Source organism: Mustela lutreola, chromosome 12 (genome assembly GCF_030435805.1).
Source record: "Mustela lutreola isolate mMusLut2 chromosome 12, mMusLut2.pri, whole genome shotgun sequence".
NCBI lineage: Eukaryota > Metazoa > Chordata > Mammalia > Carnivora > Mustelidae > Mustela > Mustela lutreola.
The window spans coordinates 21248265-21264931 of NC_081301.1; the positions used below are offsets into that span (position 1 = coordinate 21248265).

Genomic DNA, 16667 nt, shown 5'->3' on the forward strand with positions numbered 1-16667 from the left:
TTTTTTTTTTTTTTTTTTTTAAAGTTCTCCAGGTGGTTCTAATGTGCAATCAATGTACAAAAGCCCCATGTTATGCCAAAGCATGACTGTAGCACAGGTAAAGAGGAAGATTTCAAAATTATCACCCGACAGAATTCTCCCAGTAATTCTGATGTGAATGGTGGAACGTGTTATTTGTGAAAATACCAAAAGAAGGAAAGACAGTAAACAACAATACATTATTGTTAATGTTTTGATTGTATTCAAATTTTTATTTTGAACAAAAAACTTAATACAATGATTTTAAATAATAAAACGTGGTATATTCTAGACACTTGTTGGTTTTTTTTTAAACAGTTTATTAAATTTGGACTCCTACAGTTCTGTTGTGATGCTTTCTTCAACATTTATAGTATTTCTTACCATATTATCACCACTCTAAACTTGCTAAACAAAGAATCACTCTAAGTGAAGCCTGAAGCTTCACTTTATCACATAACACACATACAGAACAGTCATTTTTTATATTTACAAAACACAAGAAGTCTGTCCAGCCATTTGGATTTGTTGTTACATTGCCCATACTGAGATTAGCAAAAAGCTAAGTAATAAGCAAGATTTCACTTCAGCAGTGCAAAAGATGGCCTCAACCAAACTTCATTAAACAAACCAACAAATTACAAACATATTCAGCAAAATTCAACTTGTGTAATAGAGATAAAAAACAAACAAAAAAAAACAAAACAAAACACAAAGTGGGTCACAACTAGACTGGTTTTCACTGTGCAACTTTCCTCAGGGAACAATACTACCCATTTCACATAGAAAGGAGTATGCATCAAAGCCTTTGTTCATGAAGAAAATGCCCTCCAAACAAATTCGTCATAAGGCGCAAAAAAAGAAAAAAAAATTTTTTTTAAATGAAGCAGTTTGGCCCAGAGAAAAGCTTATACATAATGTGTATACATAGTATATACACATTAATAGATACATTACAATGGAAACCATGTATGTTAGTCATTAGACAAATAAACTGGCTCAGTGTAGTGAAAATGTGTCCATTTTCTAGAAATACGTAATTATTGCTGATAGGCTACACATTATGCTCTGGCACGGAAACTGGAGAAACTTAGAATTTAAAGTGGCCGTATTGCCAGCGTCAAGCCCTGCAGCAGGCGTTCATGAGGACAACATGCCATCCAATCCTAAGAAAAAGCAAAAATTCCACTACAGAAAAAAGGAAAAAAAAAAAAAAAAAAGGCTTATGCACTGTCCCTTACAATTTTGCCTATTAAAAAAATAAAAATAAAAAATAAAAACTAGTCCAGTTCACCACAAGTTAAGCACAACCTGACAAGCAAGTTTAGCGGCAGGATGGGGAGAGTAGAGTAAAAGACAGCATGCATTTACAACTAGCGCTGATCTAGTCTATTCCGTCATACAAACTGGAATACAAAAATCCAATTTAAATAAGACTAGACTAACTGTAAGAGTTTAAAAAAAAAAAAACACACACAGTAGACTTAGTTTGATACTGATTAATTTTAAGAGTAAAACTCACCCCGTCCCCACTTAATACTCTACTGCAATTTATTTGATGGCTAGAATATTCACTTACTTAAAAAAGATATTAAATACCTGTATCATGAAATTACATTCTTTTTAACAATAAGACATACTGTGTAAGAAAATAGCTCATGTGTGAAATGTGTCTGAAATGCATTTTTCCTCACAACTATCAAAACATCCACTCACACTAAAACAAAACCACCCCAGCCCCCCCCCCACCCCCCAGAAAAAAAAAAGTTGGGGAAAGATGGGGTGGGGCCGGGTGAGGAGCGGGAAGGAAAGGTTTACCAGCACAGTGATTAACAATGGTTCAAGACAGAACCAACAAGAGTTGGTCAAAAGGATGCCTTCCATACATGGCTACAATTAAAAACCAAACTCAGCCACTTTTGGTTCATTGCAGTGAGACCAAAAAAATATCTCTCACAGATTCATATAAATACTAGACTCCAGCTCTTTTATTATTATTATTTTTTAAAGTCTTCCCATTTGTTTTTGCAAGGCCTAGCTACCTTATTACAATTTATATTTGCTCTGCAACAACTACAAGAGGTAGGCATAGAGCATGAAAAAGTTTCTTAGTTAGTACCTCACTGTGGGCTGTTCACTGCACACCTTTCACTTTAGATGCGTAAAGGGATTGCTTTCCGGTCTTTCCTAAACCCCAAAGCAAAGCTGCTGCCGTCCTGTAAATGTTCTACCAGAGTGTACTCACAAATAAGAAACTTTCTCTACTGAAGGATACTGTCATAGTGTTTGTTGCAGAGCATTCATATAGTCATATATATATATTTATTTATTTTTTAAAAATAAACAAACGACAAAAACCAAACCCAGGTTCCTAGAACCAGTTCTCTTGATTCATTACTTCCACAAAATAAAGTGTACCATTTGGCCAAGACTACAGATGTGGGTTTTTTTTTTTCTTCACAGATGCAATTGCCATGCAAAATAAATTAAAGAACAGATATCAAACATACATGTGATAAAACTACAGAAGGTAGATCTTTAAAAGCATTTATATAAACATAATTTATAATACTTCTCTTTTTTCCTTTATGTACAGTCACAAAGCTGTCGTTATACATCGAGAATTTCCTCCGCTGTGCCCCCACAGCGCAATCTGTAGCGACCAGTTCTCCAGCTTATGGTAGGGTCCCATAATGCCGACAAAAAAATGTATATTGTCATGGATTCACGGATGAACCAGGCTACTGCATAATCAAGTTTTGAGAAACACAGTGTGCCACCCTGGGGATTGGAAAAAAAGAAAACACACAGAACTGAATGACCAACTGTCGAACTAGACACAGTTAAAAAAATGAAAATTCTTCAGTTTCATTCTTAATATAGAGACTATATAAAATCAAGCCTGCTTCTTGATATAATTTAACTGCCAAGCTGTATCCATTAAAAAGTGTTAACGATGAGTAGAAAAGGCATTAAAATCAAGGCTAGACTGACATAGTTTAATCTGAATACTCGATTTTGGGGGGAGACTTAATGAGAGTCATTTTATTAACATGATTTTGGGGGGAGCCTTAAAAAAAGTCATAGTGTAACTACCAACAGAAGGTTGAAAATTATGTTAAGCTCTGAATCCGCATTCTACTAAGGAAAGTAATGTTTAAACCTGATTATTAACCTCTGGTAGGAAGCCAAAGAATGGCTCAGAAAGACTGCTTCAACCCTTTCTAAATGAAAATAGTTTTAGTTCTCCAAATGACTGCCAACCTTTTCATGCCTATCCACATACCTGGACACCCCTGAGTTGGATGTAGTCAAATATAAACCATGCCAGGCAATGACACATGAAAAATACCATAATATCCCATCTGAATACATGGTGGGCCGCCCATCCGATAATTAAACTGGCAACAAAGCATTCTGAAATTGGCTCACAAATTATTGTAGCAGGAAGCATGTTAATTCGCAATTTGGTCCACCTAAAAATTAAAAAAAAAAGGTTTTCCTTAAACACCACCACCCTGGTTACAAGACTAATCAATTTTCCCCCCAAATGATCAGCTCTTTATCCTGTTATATAAAGGCCCTCCTCTTTAAAGAGTATTTAATGAAACTCTTTTCTGTTTGTATTTAGTATTATCAAAGAAAAAAGCCCATAAATTTATTTGTATGGCCTACACTCTAACAAATAAAAAAGTCAAAATACAGGGGTGCCTGGGTGGCTCAGAGGGTTAAGCCTCTGCCTTCGGCTCAGGTCACGATCTCGGGGTCCTGGAATCAAGACCCACATCGGGCTTTCTGCTGGGTGGGGAGCCTGCTTCCCCCCCACCCCTGTCTGCCTGCTTGTGATCTCTCTCTCTCTCTGTCAAATAAATAATAGAAAGTTAGAAAATAGAGATCAGCACATTAAAGAATCAAATTCTCAACATCTCTTTAATTCTTTATTTAAAATTCAATTTAGTTAATATGTACTGTATTACTGGTTTCAGAGGTAGAATTTAGTGTTTCATCAGTTGCATATAATACCCGGTGCTCAGTACATCATGTGCCCCTGTTAAAGCCCATCACCCAGCTACCCCACCCCCACCCACCTCAACAGCTCTTCACGGAATGCTTTCAGGGTTACACAGCAAAAAAAATATATTTAGACAATACATTTAATAAAGATGCTAAACTCTCTTTTCTAGAACTAAGTAAAATTTGCCTTTTAGGTATTTTAAATACCGAGTTAGACCATGTAAAAATCACACCCTCCCCCACCCTTTTCTTTTAGCCAAAAAAGAAGAAAACCAGCTGATTTACCTGATCATTCTGGACTGAAACTGGGAAATGGAGTAAGAGCCGGAGTTTTGCATTGCAACCTGAGTGGACATCGCAAACCTCCAGCCTCTGAAAATTAAGGCAATTATAAAATGTACCAAGACGATGAACACATGCAGGCATGACTGACTATGCATTTACTGGTCACTATAAAGTGAAAGCAACTGCTGGTGTTCGGCCGGAGCCTAGTTCTCAGGATTAGCACCTGCTGGGGGGTATCATCCTTACGATGTTTTAGCAATTACATAGGTTCCGTGACAGCACCATCTACTGCTGGAAGAACTACCACCCCTCAGTCCACAGTTTAAGAAACTTAAAACACAGACATTCTGGAAGTGCTAGGTGACATGGGTTCTGTATTTCATAGCTTGGTCCCAGATCACTACTAAACAAAACCAAAACCAAAAGCCACCAATGCAATTGTGGGCTGGGGGTTATGTGTGACACGTGGGCATCAACAAGGCTATTCGGTAAGAAATGCAACAGAAAGCATTCTATAGCTCATGGGAAACACTAAGGAACTATGAGCCACGTTGAATAACATCATTTAAGAATTTTAAAAGTACACCTCAATTTTCAAAGTCTTATCTTTACTAAATTATCACACAAGGCAATGAACCCCTTTAAAAGCAAATGAGTATCTTGTAACAGAGAAATGTTTAAGTCATTCTGTGAATTGTTAGGTGGCTTCTTAGCAAAGCATCACATAATCTACGGAGAAATTTCAAAACGTAAAATCATATTCTTTCAGTTTTCACCTGCTGGCTTATGACCGCACTAGTATTTTCAATTCTTCTAAAACACATAGAAATTCACATCTATAATAATGTAAATTTATAATCACAGAGAAGCTTCCTTTTAATGTCATGCCACACTAAAGAATGTGAAAGAATCAGAGCACTTATTTTCCTCAGTTATTTCTTTCATAACATATCTATGAATAATAGGAATTACTTCCTAAAAATATTTACCTGTTCTGTACTCACTAGCAAGAAATGAACAGCCCCTTAACCCATAGGTTTAACAAATACAATCAACCAACATAAGTCAGATACTAAAAATACTATAGCCTGATGTAATTTAGTTTGCTTACCGGTCAGCTATGGCCTTGGCCATAAAGTAATCTTCAGCAATGTACTGGGCAAAAGCTATAAGCCCTCCTGCTTGATCTAACACATCCTTTCTCATTAAACAAGACATTCCCGTCACACATTTGAAGCCAGTTACATTGGCAGAGATATATGACCTTGGATGAGAAGTCCCAAAATATACCTGCCAACACAAGAGCAAAAACATATATGTATAATCAGAATGTTATGTTAAAAGTATGGTAGTTGGGACGCCTGGGTGGCTCAGTTGGTTAAGCCACTGCCTTCGTCTCGGGTCATGATCCCAAGGTCCCGGGACTGAGTTCCGCATCGGGCTCCTTGCTCGGCAGGGAGCCTGCTTCTCTCGCTGCCTCTGCCTGCCTCTCTGCCTGCTTGTGTGTACTCACTCTCTCTATCTCTGGCAAAAACAAAACAAAACAAAACAAAACACTATGGTAGTCATAAATTTTTTTTTCCTAACAAACTTCCTTTAAGTATGACTATCTTATTATTCTTATATAAACTACCAGAATAAAAGTTATTACAAAATAATGTTTACATGTAGCGGACAATCAGTAATTTCTTACTTGATGGACTATTCCTTTTGTTTGTTTGTTTGTTTTAGAGAGAACAAGCAAGAGAGAGAGCATGTGAGCAGGGGGCAGTGGCAGAGGGAGAGAGTATCTCAAGCGGACTTCGCACGGAGCAAGGAGCCCAATGGGAGGCTTGATCCCACCACCCTGAGATCATGACCTGAGCCGAAACCAAGAGTCAGAGGCTCAACTGACTGTGCCACCCAGGTGCCCCTTAGACTGACTATTCTTACTAGCACCATTATGAAGAAAAATATACAGATCTTATACAGACGTTAGTGTAACTACACACATACACCAACACATACAGGTGTATGTAGGTGACTGTAGGTCACATGTACTCACACGTGCGTACACACATACAAACACCACCTATAAGTATATCGACCTACAGGACAATCCTATTTTAATTCCTTTCATAGTTAGCTGCTTTCTGCCCAAGTCACCAAGCTTTTCCCCAATTCCCCCAGTGTTATGTTTCAATGAATTTTCCATAAACAGGGTGGATACTAAAATTCTTTCTCCCATTTTACTCCCCCTTTCCCTAGATATGCTTTGAAGTCATGAACTATGCAAGTTGCTAAACCAGTGGTAGAATAAAATGATCATCACCCTAATTATGAGGCATAAAACCCTATTATTTACATCTGAGATATACTGCCTTTTCTAATTCGCTTGAAAGGAGAAGGGTGATTTCTCTCAATGGCAGCAGCTATGCACACAGTGTGGAACAAGGGAATTATCGGGGGTAATGAAGAAGATGATTCTTGTCACCTACCCTATGTCCAGACTACAGTGAACCTTTGGTGTTTGTGGGACTGAACTGAACCAAGTAAGTACGTCCAGATGCCCACATCTTAATTCCTTAAGCAGTTACTATGTGGGGCTTTAAGAATGAGGCGGAAACAGGAACTATATCAATGGCTCCCAGGATTTCTTTACAGACTGGAATAATCCTTCCACTTCCCTTCCTTCACTCTGAGTAAGGCAAAAGGGCCCCCCCCTTTTTTTTTAAGATTTTATTTATTTATTTGTCATAGAGAGAGAGAGAGTGAGAGCGAGCACAGGCAGAGTCAGAGGGAGAAGCAGGCTCCCTGCGGAGCAAGGAGCCTGATGTGGGACTCGATCCCAGGGCACTGGGATCATGACCTGAGCCGAAGGCAGCTGCTTAACCAACTGAGCCACCCAGGCGTCCCACAAAAGGGCCCTTTAAGGATTAAATTTAACCTAAGGGACTGACCATGATCTGGGAGAGGATTACCACTGCGACACACATCAACTTGGATATTTCTAAAACAAAAATACTATGTGGCATGTAAGAATAGAAAGTATTTTATTTTGAAGTACCTACTCAGAGTTTCTCTCACTAAACAAAAATTCTGGTATTTAAAGACTTAACAATTTCTTACAATAGGACAAATATATTCATGGGCAATATTAAGAGCTCCTGACTCCAATTGCCAGAGGTTAAATTCCACTCACAATGTACTTTTACCCCCTCAGATCTGTGATAATCACAAGACTCCAATATAAAATAATGTAAGTGCAGATATGCTTAAAAGCAAGTTGATATGTTTAAAAGACTACAACAGTGTATCCTTCCCTGATGACATTAAGGCAAGCTTTTCTTCCTAAATTTGTAACAACCCAGGAATGGTTAACTCAGGCACAGAACATACATATGATAGACTGTGATACAGTAAATAAAAATCACTTTTATAATTAGTTACTAACGAGGGGGCACCTGAGTGGCTCAATGGGTTAAGCCTCTGCCTTCGGCTCGGGTCATGGTCTCAGGGTCCTGGGATCGAGCCCCGCATTGGGCTCTCTGCTCAGCAGGGAACCTGCTCCCCTTCCTCTCTCTCTCTGCCTGCCTCTCTGCCTACTTGTGATCTCTGTCTGTCAAATAAATGTATAAAATCTTTAAAAAAAAAAAAAAAGGTTTCTAATGATAAGGAGAAAAGCTAATGATGTGACAAAAGTCAGATACACACAGTTTTTAGAGTACCATCTCAAACTGTTTTTAAAAATGCACATAGGGAAAAAAACAAACTTCTCTAACCTGGTAGAGTTATGGGTTATTTTTTATTTTTTTTGTTTCTTATATTTGTCCACAATCTATAGTTTCTATTTGTTATAGGGTAAAGAGGGGAAAAAATGGAAAATGCAAAGTAAGTTTCTCATGTAACTTTTAGAAATATCTTTAAAAGAAAATCAAGTAAGGGTGTCTGGGTAGCTCAGTAGGTTAAGCACCTGTCTTTGGTTCAGATCATGATCTCAGGGTCCTGGGATCCAGGGCCACCCCCATGTCAGGCTTTCTACGTCAGCCGGGAGTCTGCTTCTCCCTCTTTCTCTCCTTCTGTGCCAACACCGCCCCTGTCCACCCCGCCCCCAAGTTCCAGCATGCTTTCTCTTCTCTCAAATTTAAAAAAAAAAAAAAAAAAAAAAAAAAAAAAAAAAAAGTAGGACATCAAATGGATTTTATAATGATTTCTACAAATAATTTTCCCTTTTTTGTATATTTAAAATACTCTGGGGACGCCTTGGGTGGCTCAGTCCTTAAGCATCTGCCTTCAGCTCAGGTCATGATCCCAAGGTCCTGGGATCTAGTCCCACATCCGGTTCCCTGCTCAGCGGGGAGTCTGCTTCTCTCTCTGCCTGCTGTTTCCCCTGCCTGTGCTCTCTCGCTCTCTGACAACCAATAAATAAAATCTTTAAAAACTAAAATATTCTGTGATATTTTAAAAAAAGATTCTTTTCATATTGGATCTCTGAAAGAACCACATGCCATGTGCTTTTATGTAAGTCAGTAGTCTAGAACCTGACTCTAGAACTGAGAGAGAGAGCCGTAAGGAGAAAGAATATACTGTGTTCAGCTGGTGATGAGACCACAAGGATGTTTCCCGTGCACATCCACTCACTGCCAGAGGGCAGTAACTTCAGCTGTGATTCCAGGTATCCAAAGAGGTCTTCACTAATAAAACAACTGCTCTCGGGGTGCCTGGGTGGCTCAGTGGGTTAAAGCCTCTGCCTTCAGCTCAGGTCATGATCTCAGGGTCCTGGGATCAAGCCCCACATCAGGCTCTCTGCTCAGCAGGGAGCCTGCTTCCTCCTTTCTCTCCCTCTCTCTGCCTATTTGTGATCTCTGTCAAATAAATAAATAAAATCTTTAAAAAAAAAAAAGAAAAGAAAGAAAGAAAACTACTACTCTCATCTTGAGGATGCCAGCAGGTTAAAGCAGACTTCATTACAGTTAACTTCGGGAAGCTCATCCCAACTCTCAAACTTAAACTAGTCTCAGGTTTCTGGTAGATGAGGGACGTGACAGTAAGAATATGACACACGACCACAATACTTACCTGTTCTAATGTGGCGGCAAAGCCCTGTCTGTCTGCCACATAAGGCAGACCATGAACCAGGCCTACTTTCTCCGTCATTTGGTTAACCATGTCAGTGAGTGTGTCTGGAATTACTACAAGACAAAAAGGTGACAAGGGAAAGAGAAAAGAAATTCCTTTTAGTAAAGCGTCCACTAACATGAAATGTATTTGTGAGATATTACTAAAGTCTTTTTTTTATATTTGGATATAATAAAACTATTGTCCATCACTTTCCTAATTGGAATACAAAATCTCAAAAAAGGCATTAATACATGATAACCTAATTTACATGATACATTTTCAGTCTAATATATACTTAACATGTATCAGAAACAGGCTATACCCTGAAAACGTTACTCCCCCTATTTAAGAACCTCCAAACTCGACTAGAGATAATGTGTCCTAACAGAAAAGGAACAGGAGCAAAGATCAAAGGACCTCAGTCCTTAACGCTGGTTCCTGCATTCTCAAACCACAGGAAATGAGCCTCCACTTTTCCTAGACGGTATGAGATGTCCTATCTTGTCAAATTGAGAGCGGGAACTGAATGAGATGATACTCCACAGAGATGCATATGTATGTTATGAAAACGATACGATAAAAATAATTTAGGATAGCAAACACGAAGAATGAACACCATCTCTGGCCACAAACTGAGTGATCTGTATTGGTCCTGATGAATCAGGCAGGACACACTTCCATTAATTTTCAAATCTGCTTTTTAAAACTAATAAAAAGAAATTAAATCATGGTCCCCTCTTCAAACAGCAAACATCTCCTGTCTTTTTAAATGACTTTACTTCCCTCAAGTCTTCACCAACGAAATCTACTCTATGAAGTGTATCTGGACCTTCAATACACATCTTCTAGAGCCTTGGTTCTCCACGGCTGCCCTGCAGCAAACGTTAGCCATGCTCAGAGCCAGTGTTTGGTGCTCCTGGCATTCAGTGTGTAGAGGCCAGGGCTGCTGGCTCACCATCCCACACGGTGAGCCTCCACAGCGGAATTACCTGGCCCCGAATGCCAAGGTTGAGAAACTGGTGATTAGAATATAAATGTTTAAAAATGCTAAGATGCAAATTATAATTTCAGTATGTAAACGTCTTCCTACTAAAATAAGCTATGTACGTATTCTGGTAATATATTCACCTATTAATTTTTGTCCCTTTGTGTGAGAGAGTATATTATTGGTGTCAAACATATTAAAGTATAATGATCAGAAAGCAGAAACCTCTCCAGCCTGCTGACCCAAACCCCACCACACATGGTTTGTTTCAAACTGACTCAGCAGCTGGACCCTCCATAAATTGTTGACGCTTCCCCCTCCCCGAGGTCTCGCAGTGAAGCTGGGCGTGCCAACCCCTGTGTGCGCTCAGGATCTGCTTCCTGACACCTTTTGCTCTGGGACGGCGTTCCGCTGTTGTGCACACTAACAGAGGTAATTGGACATTTCCCTACAAGCCTCCTGGCTCATCCAGCTTGTCAGTAAGGCTCTGGCCTCCACTCTGAGAGCTCCACAGCTGTGGCTGAGTCTACTTCCTGTGTCATGACCTCAGGAAATAAATTTCCTTGACTTTATAAAAAAAAAAATAAATAAAATAAAGTAGAAGATAAGGGTAGCATGAACAAGGCAAAATTTACAACTATGAAAAATCTTGTAAAAGGGACTGTAAAATGGATCACAACTTTTTTTTTAATAGCTGGAATTTTCTCTCCAAAGATATTTTTATACATCTAACAGTCTAGGTTAGCATTAAAAAGTTCCTAATCTTAGTAAGTATAACTTGATATTTTACCATGAATTAGATGAAATTAATTACTTCATGAGGCAAACAAAAAGGACTGATAAATATATTTTCAGATTGCTTTTGGCATTTTATCATCAAAGGAATAGTTTTATGAAATAAGTAAAAAGAAGCTCACCTCTTATTCCGCTATCACAAATCCATATCAGATCATACTTTGCAACTTCATATCCTGGCATTAAATTATTAATTTTAGGATTAATGCCAACTTTTTTGCCACCTAGAAATGTAAAGTGCAACAGTGAAAGATTCATGAAACACTGAGAATATTTTCTAGAATACAAATACAGGGTAGAGAGAAGTGAAAAGTACTTTCACATAATAATTTAAACAAACATACTTTTAACATTATGCTGGACGTTCCTTATTCTTCACAATATGTTTAGAAAGAAATTGTTCATTCTCAAAGGGAATTAATTTCTTTGAAAATGTATTAGGATCAGTTTTTTGATTCTTAAATTAATGTATCAGTAGTACGAATCAATGTTTAATAGCAAATATCTCTCTACAAGTCTTCAGAATAAGCCTATAGGCTTTTGAAAAAATCCTTTATACAAAATATCTATGTATATTCTTTTTGTCATATCATAAAAGCAAATTCTATCACTCATTCTCAATTACAGTGAATAAGATATAGAAAAGCCCACAGGTTGGAAATATTAAAGAAACAACAATAAGAAAAACCAGACTCTCATATCTGACTGAGAAAAACGTAACAGGGTAATGGCAGTGGGGGTGGAGTGGGGGGTGAGGGAGTAGGGTTTTTCTTGTTGTTTTGTTAATTCCAGAAATGGAAAAAACCCTTTGTTTTAGAACTAAAGCTTTCTTAAAAGGATATAAACACATCCTACTGCTACTCCAACATGCATAAAGCAAACATGCTAGTAACTTCACTCTAGTTTAATGCAAAGATTACTGATACTTAATACTATTAAAGCAAAAGGGTTGTTGCAGAATTAATTTTTACCTACCAATAAACAATCTAGCATCAACATTTGGATATTTTCCAAGAAGCTTCTTACATACATCAATGGCTGGATCATCGTGATCTTGTACACAAAGGAGGACTTCATACTAGTCAAAGAACACATTTTATGTAAATTAATCTCTTACAAAAATAAGCACATTATTAGTATTTACTGACTGAAAAAAGGCATGAGGAAAAACAAGCAATGGTACACACAGAGTTTAGAAGTTAAGAGAGTACTCATAATGGATGCAAACACTTAAGACGTCAAGTGCTGCTTTAACAGAGAGCAGCTTCTCCCTGAACAGGGGCCTATTTGCAAGCAGAAAAGATAAGGAAAGGCCCAGCAGCCCTGACAGCTGAAGTCTTGCCATTCCCAGATAGGCAGGACCTCGTAATTAAACTGCATCTCGAGCTTCTCCGTGGCCTCCATCACTGCAGCTTTACCAAACACTCACTGGGTGCCCAGGAGTAGTAGCTCCATGTAAAAGCAACATGGAAAGCAAACAAAATAAACACCCACTCTGTTCTCTAGAAGCTCGGTCTCCGAATTTATTATTTCGTGAAGGTGCTATAAATTACATATCAACTCCCATTATGATTTAAAGGGTTTCCCCAAACTCTTCACATGAAAAGGACAAAACGAGATTCGTTTTTTGCTGTATAGTAAGTTCTGAAATAAAATAGAATTTGATTGAAAATCTATCATCCTGGGGTGCTTGGGTGGCTCGGTGGGTTAATGCCTCTGCCTTCGGCTCCAGTCATGACCCCAGAGTCGGGATGGAGCCCCGCATCAGGCTCTCTGCTCAGCGGGGAGTCTGCCCCCCCCCCCCCGTCTCTGCCTGCCTCTCTGCCTACTTGTGATCAGTCCATCAAATACATACATAAAATCTTTAAAAAAAAAAAAAAAAAAAGGGAAAGAAAATCTATCATCCTGAAAAGTATGGTTAGCCATCTAACAATGGAAAAGAAATACCCAGGGTTCTATTCCACTTAGTAGGTTAGGGAGTCATTTCTTTGCACCTGACTGGCTATGTCTGTTACCCTGGGATATTTATTTAAAGTAGAGTATAATGGGCCCCACTCTAACTTTTGAATTAGAACTCGGGGATGATTCTGACATGTAGCCAGGTTTATCAAATACCTTGAGTATTTAATCTTTAACCTACCATTTAGTAAACTACTAAGTTTTTTTTTTTTTTTAAAGATTTTATTTATTTATCAGAGAGAGAGGGGGGGAGAGAGCGAGCACAGGCAGACAGAATGGCAGGCAGAGGCAGAGGGAGAAGCAGGCTCCCTGCTGAGCAAGGAGTCCGATGCGGGACTCGATCCCAGGACGCTGGGATCATGACCTGAGCCGAAGGCAGCTGCTTAACCAACTGAGCCACCCAGGAATCCCACTACTAAGTTTTTAAAAAAGTATTTGCTTAGGGCACCTGGGTGGCTCAGTGGGTTAAAGCCTCTGCCTTCGGCTCAGGTCATAATCCCAGGGTCCTGGGATGGAGTTCCACATCGGGCTCTCTGATTATTGGGGAGCCTACTTCCCCCTCTCTCTCTGCCTGCCTCTCTGCCTACTTGTGATCTGTCAAATAAATAAATAAAATCTTTAAAAATAAATAAATAAATTTTTTAAAAAAGTATTTGCTTTCACATACAAAGATGCTACTATAATATTTTATGGGCTAAGTATTCCAAGCAGGAATTTTTTTTTCAAGAGTGCTGCTAAATTCATGCTGACCCTGTGACAAATTTCCTACCAATCCTCTTTGTAATATGGGGTGGGCATTTTTAAGCAGAGGCGGGAGGTTAATTATGTCCATGAAAAAAAAAAATCTATGTGTCCTAAAAAATAAAAAGAGCTAAGAACATAACTTTTTATGTGTCTAACATACAGCGACTAGCTCAGGTAAATGGGAAACCCAGCAAAAACTGGCAATATAGGGACGCCTGGGTGGCTCAGTTGGTTAAGCAGCTGCCTTCGGCTTAGGTTATGATCCCAGCGTCCTGGGATCGAGTCCCACATAGGGCTCCTTGCTCGGCAGGGAGCCTGCTTCTCCCTCTGCCTCTGCCTGCCATTCTGTCTGCCTGTGCTCGCTCCCCCCCTCCCCGATAAATAAATAAAATCTTAAAAAAAAAAAAATTGTTTTTAAAAAACTGGCAATATAGAAATTAGTGACTGAGTATGAAAATGGCCAGGACTAAAGTCAAAGAAGGTAACACGATTTTTTAAGTGAAAGAAAGAAAATGTTTTCTCAATAATTAAGTAGAGGGGAAAACAATTTATACTTCCCTCATACTTTCTACCTACTATTATTATACATTCTATCAACTACCTACCTATTGTCCAATGATGACGGACCAAAACTGCCACTGAGGAGGTACTGAAAACAACTTTAGAACTACCCAGTCTCCAGGGACCATATAAAAATCTGAGGATGGGAAGGACACCACTCTGGCCACACCCTTGAACTTCCCAAAGGGTTGACTCTTAAGTCCTATAAAGCATCAGTCATCCTCCCAGCCCGACTCTCAAAACAATGTCTGGCTGAACCAGCCAAAAGGCATTGTCCTTAACAATGAAGATCAGAAAGATTAAGTGAACTTCCAAAGGGTAAACGTAACTATTGGCTTTCGTACTAGAGCAAGCTGTTCAGCCAGGCTCGCGGTAAAGAATTCCTCGTTTTTCCCAACACCGCATGGTTTCTTTAATGCTTTTATAATTTATGCTGTTTTGCAGGTATGAGCTAATGTGGTGAAAGGAAATGTTCGTAAGTGATATAATTCCATAAAATATAATCAAAAAGTCAGTCTTAGCTTTTTTTTGCCCCTAGCAAAAGAAAATTTTGAAGAATATTAGTTCTAGAAATGATTTCAAAGGAGGCAGAGTTGACCTTTCTTCAAATGCAAGATTTAAAGTTTTTATTTTAGGGGTACCTGGGTGGCTCAGTCAGTTAGGTGTCAGCTCAGGTCATGACCTCAGGGTCCTGAGAGCCGGAGTTCTACATGGGGCTCCGTGCTCAGCGGGGAGTCCACTTGAGATTCTCTCTCCCTCTGTTCCTACAACCCCACCTACACTCTCTAAAATAAATATCTTTAAAAAATTGAAGTTTTATTTTTACTGATTATACCTCTTAAAATGAAAATCAAAAACCACCTGATTAGCCAGAGTGCAAATAAAACTCAATTCACATTATCTAAGAAATGTTCAGATTCTTACTAAACATTTAACTTTTGCTTGTTTCTGATACTGAAAATCATACCAAATAAGAGGTAAGCATTTCAAATATTTTCTAAAGTATTCGATTTTAACCTGAAGTTCATTTTTCAGCTATGATACTCACCTGTGCCTTCAGTCTGATTGAACATTTATTCGCTAGGAATCTCTGTAATTGAATAGTTAAGTCACTCCAACTACCCTGCAACTGGCCAGACCGAACATATCAAATTGGCTAAAGGCTTTTTTAAAGGATACAAAAAATTTCTTCTGAAATTATTTTTAGAAGACTGTCTATTTAATTTAGACAGAAGGGTGCATGAGATGGGGGTGGGAGAGAGGAGCACAGGGAAGGGGACAAAGTTGACTCTGCACGAAGAGCCTGACGTGGGCTCGATCTCATGACCCCAAGATCATGACCTGAGTCGAAATTAAGATGCAGAGGCTTAGCTGACTGAGCCACCCAGGCGCCCCTGGATATTTCTGTATTATCTAAAGGATCGGGCAGAAGTATATATGTTCAAAAACATAAGGTTTATTAAAAATATTATACTTTAGGGGTGCCTGGGTGGCTCAGTGGGTTAAGCCTCTGCCTTCGGCTCAGGTCATGATCTCGGGGTCCTGGGACTGAGCTCCACATTGGGCTCTCTGCTCAGTGGGAAGCCTGCTTCCCCCTCTCTCTCTGCCTGCCTCTCTACCTACTTGTGATCTCTGTCAAAATAAATAAATAAAAAATCTTAAAAATATTACTCTTTAAAAATATCTCAAGAAAACACTTACTTTATGGATTTGAAAGGGCTGTAAGATACAGTGAATTCCATTATAAATCAGTATAGTATAAATACATAAAGTCTAGTAATAAACCTCGAAGTAGTTTAAATGAGAATGTTAGTGTTCGACAACTCTTTACTAAGGTTACTATACATATAGCTAAAGTGGCTAATTTTCTGTTTCCCTTTTCAAACGGTGCAACGAATAAAAGGCTGAGGACAAGAGAGGTGTAGTAGGAAATCCACAAATACGGATTCAGCCCTTTGATATTTAAGAATTGAGTATCTGAAAACCGCAATAATCATGAATGCTACTTTTCAGCTTTTATTAATAAATTCATGAATAAATTATGCATGAATAAATTATGGTGCATATATAGTATTAGATTTAGGTATATAAATAACATTAGAAAAACCCCACTGATTCAGCCCTGTAGACATTAGGAATATAAACTGTGTACTACAGCAAATAAGATAAAACATCCTCTTAAAATAGAAAACTGTTTTAATGACAT

The 16667-nt window shown here is 38.6% G+C and overlaps 1 protein-coding gene across 2 annotated transcripts in view; it reads right to left on the minus strand.

Annotated features, from left to right (window-relative positions):
* Positions 1-218: 218 nt before the first annotated feature.
* The window catches only part of UGCG (UDP-glucose ceramide glucosyltransferase), a 40671-nt gene continuing 24222 nt past the window's right edge, over positions 219-16667 (minus strand). Inside the window, exons 3-9 of one of the 2 annotated variants that reach the window (XM_059141782.1) lie at positions 12173-12275; positions 11320-11421; positions 9376-9488; positions 5429-5607; positions 4318-4404; positions 3305-3494; positions 219-2799 (exon numbers count right to left, since the gene is read on the minus strand). In XM_059141782.1, the coding sequence (XP_058997765.1) occupies positions 2629-2799; positions 3305-3494; positions 4318-4404; positions 5429-5607; positions 9376-9488; positions 11320-11421; positions 12173-12275 (945 nt within the window). In that variant the 3' untranslated portion in view covers positions 219-2628. The remainder of the gene's footprint in view (positions 2800-3304; positions 3495-4317; positions 4405-5428; positions 5608-9375; positions 9489-11319; positions 11422-12172; positions 12276-16667) is intronic. The other variant, XM_059141783.1, reaches the window with a different exon arrangement.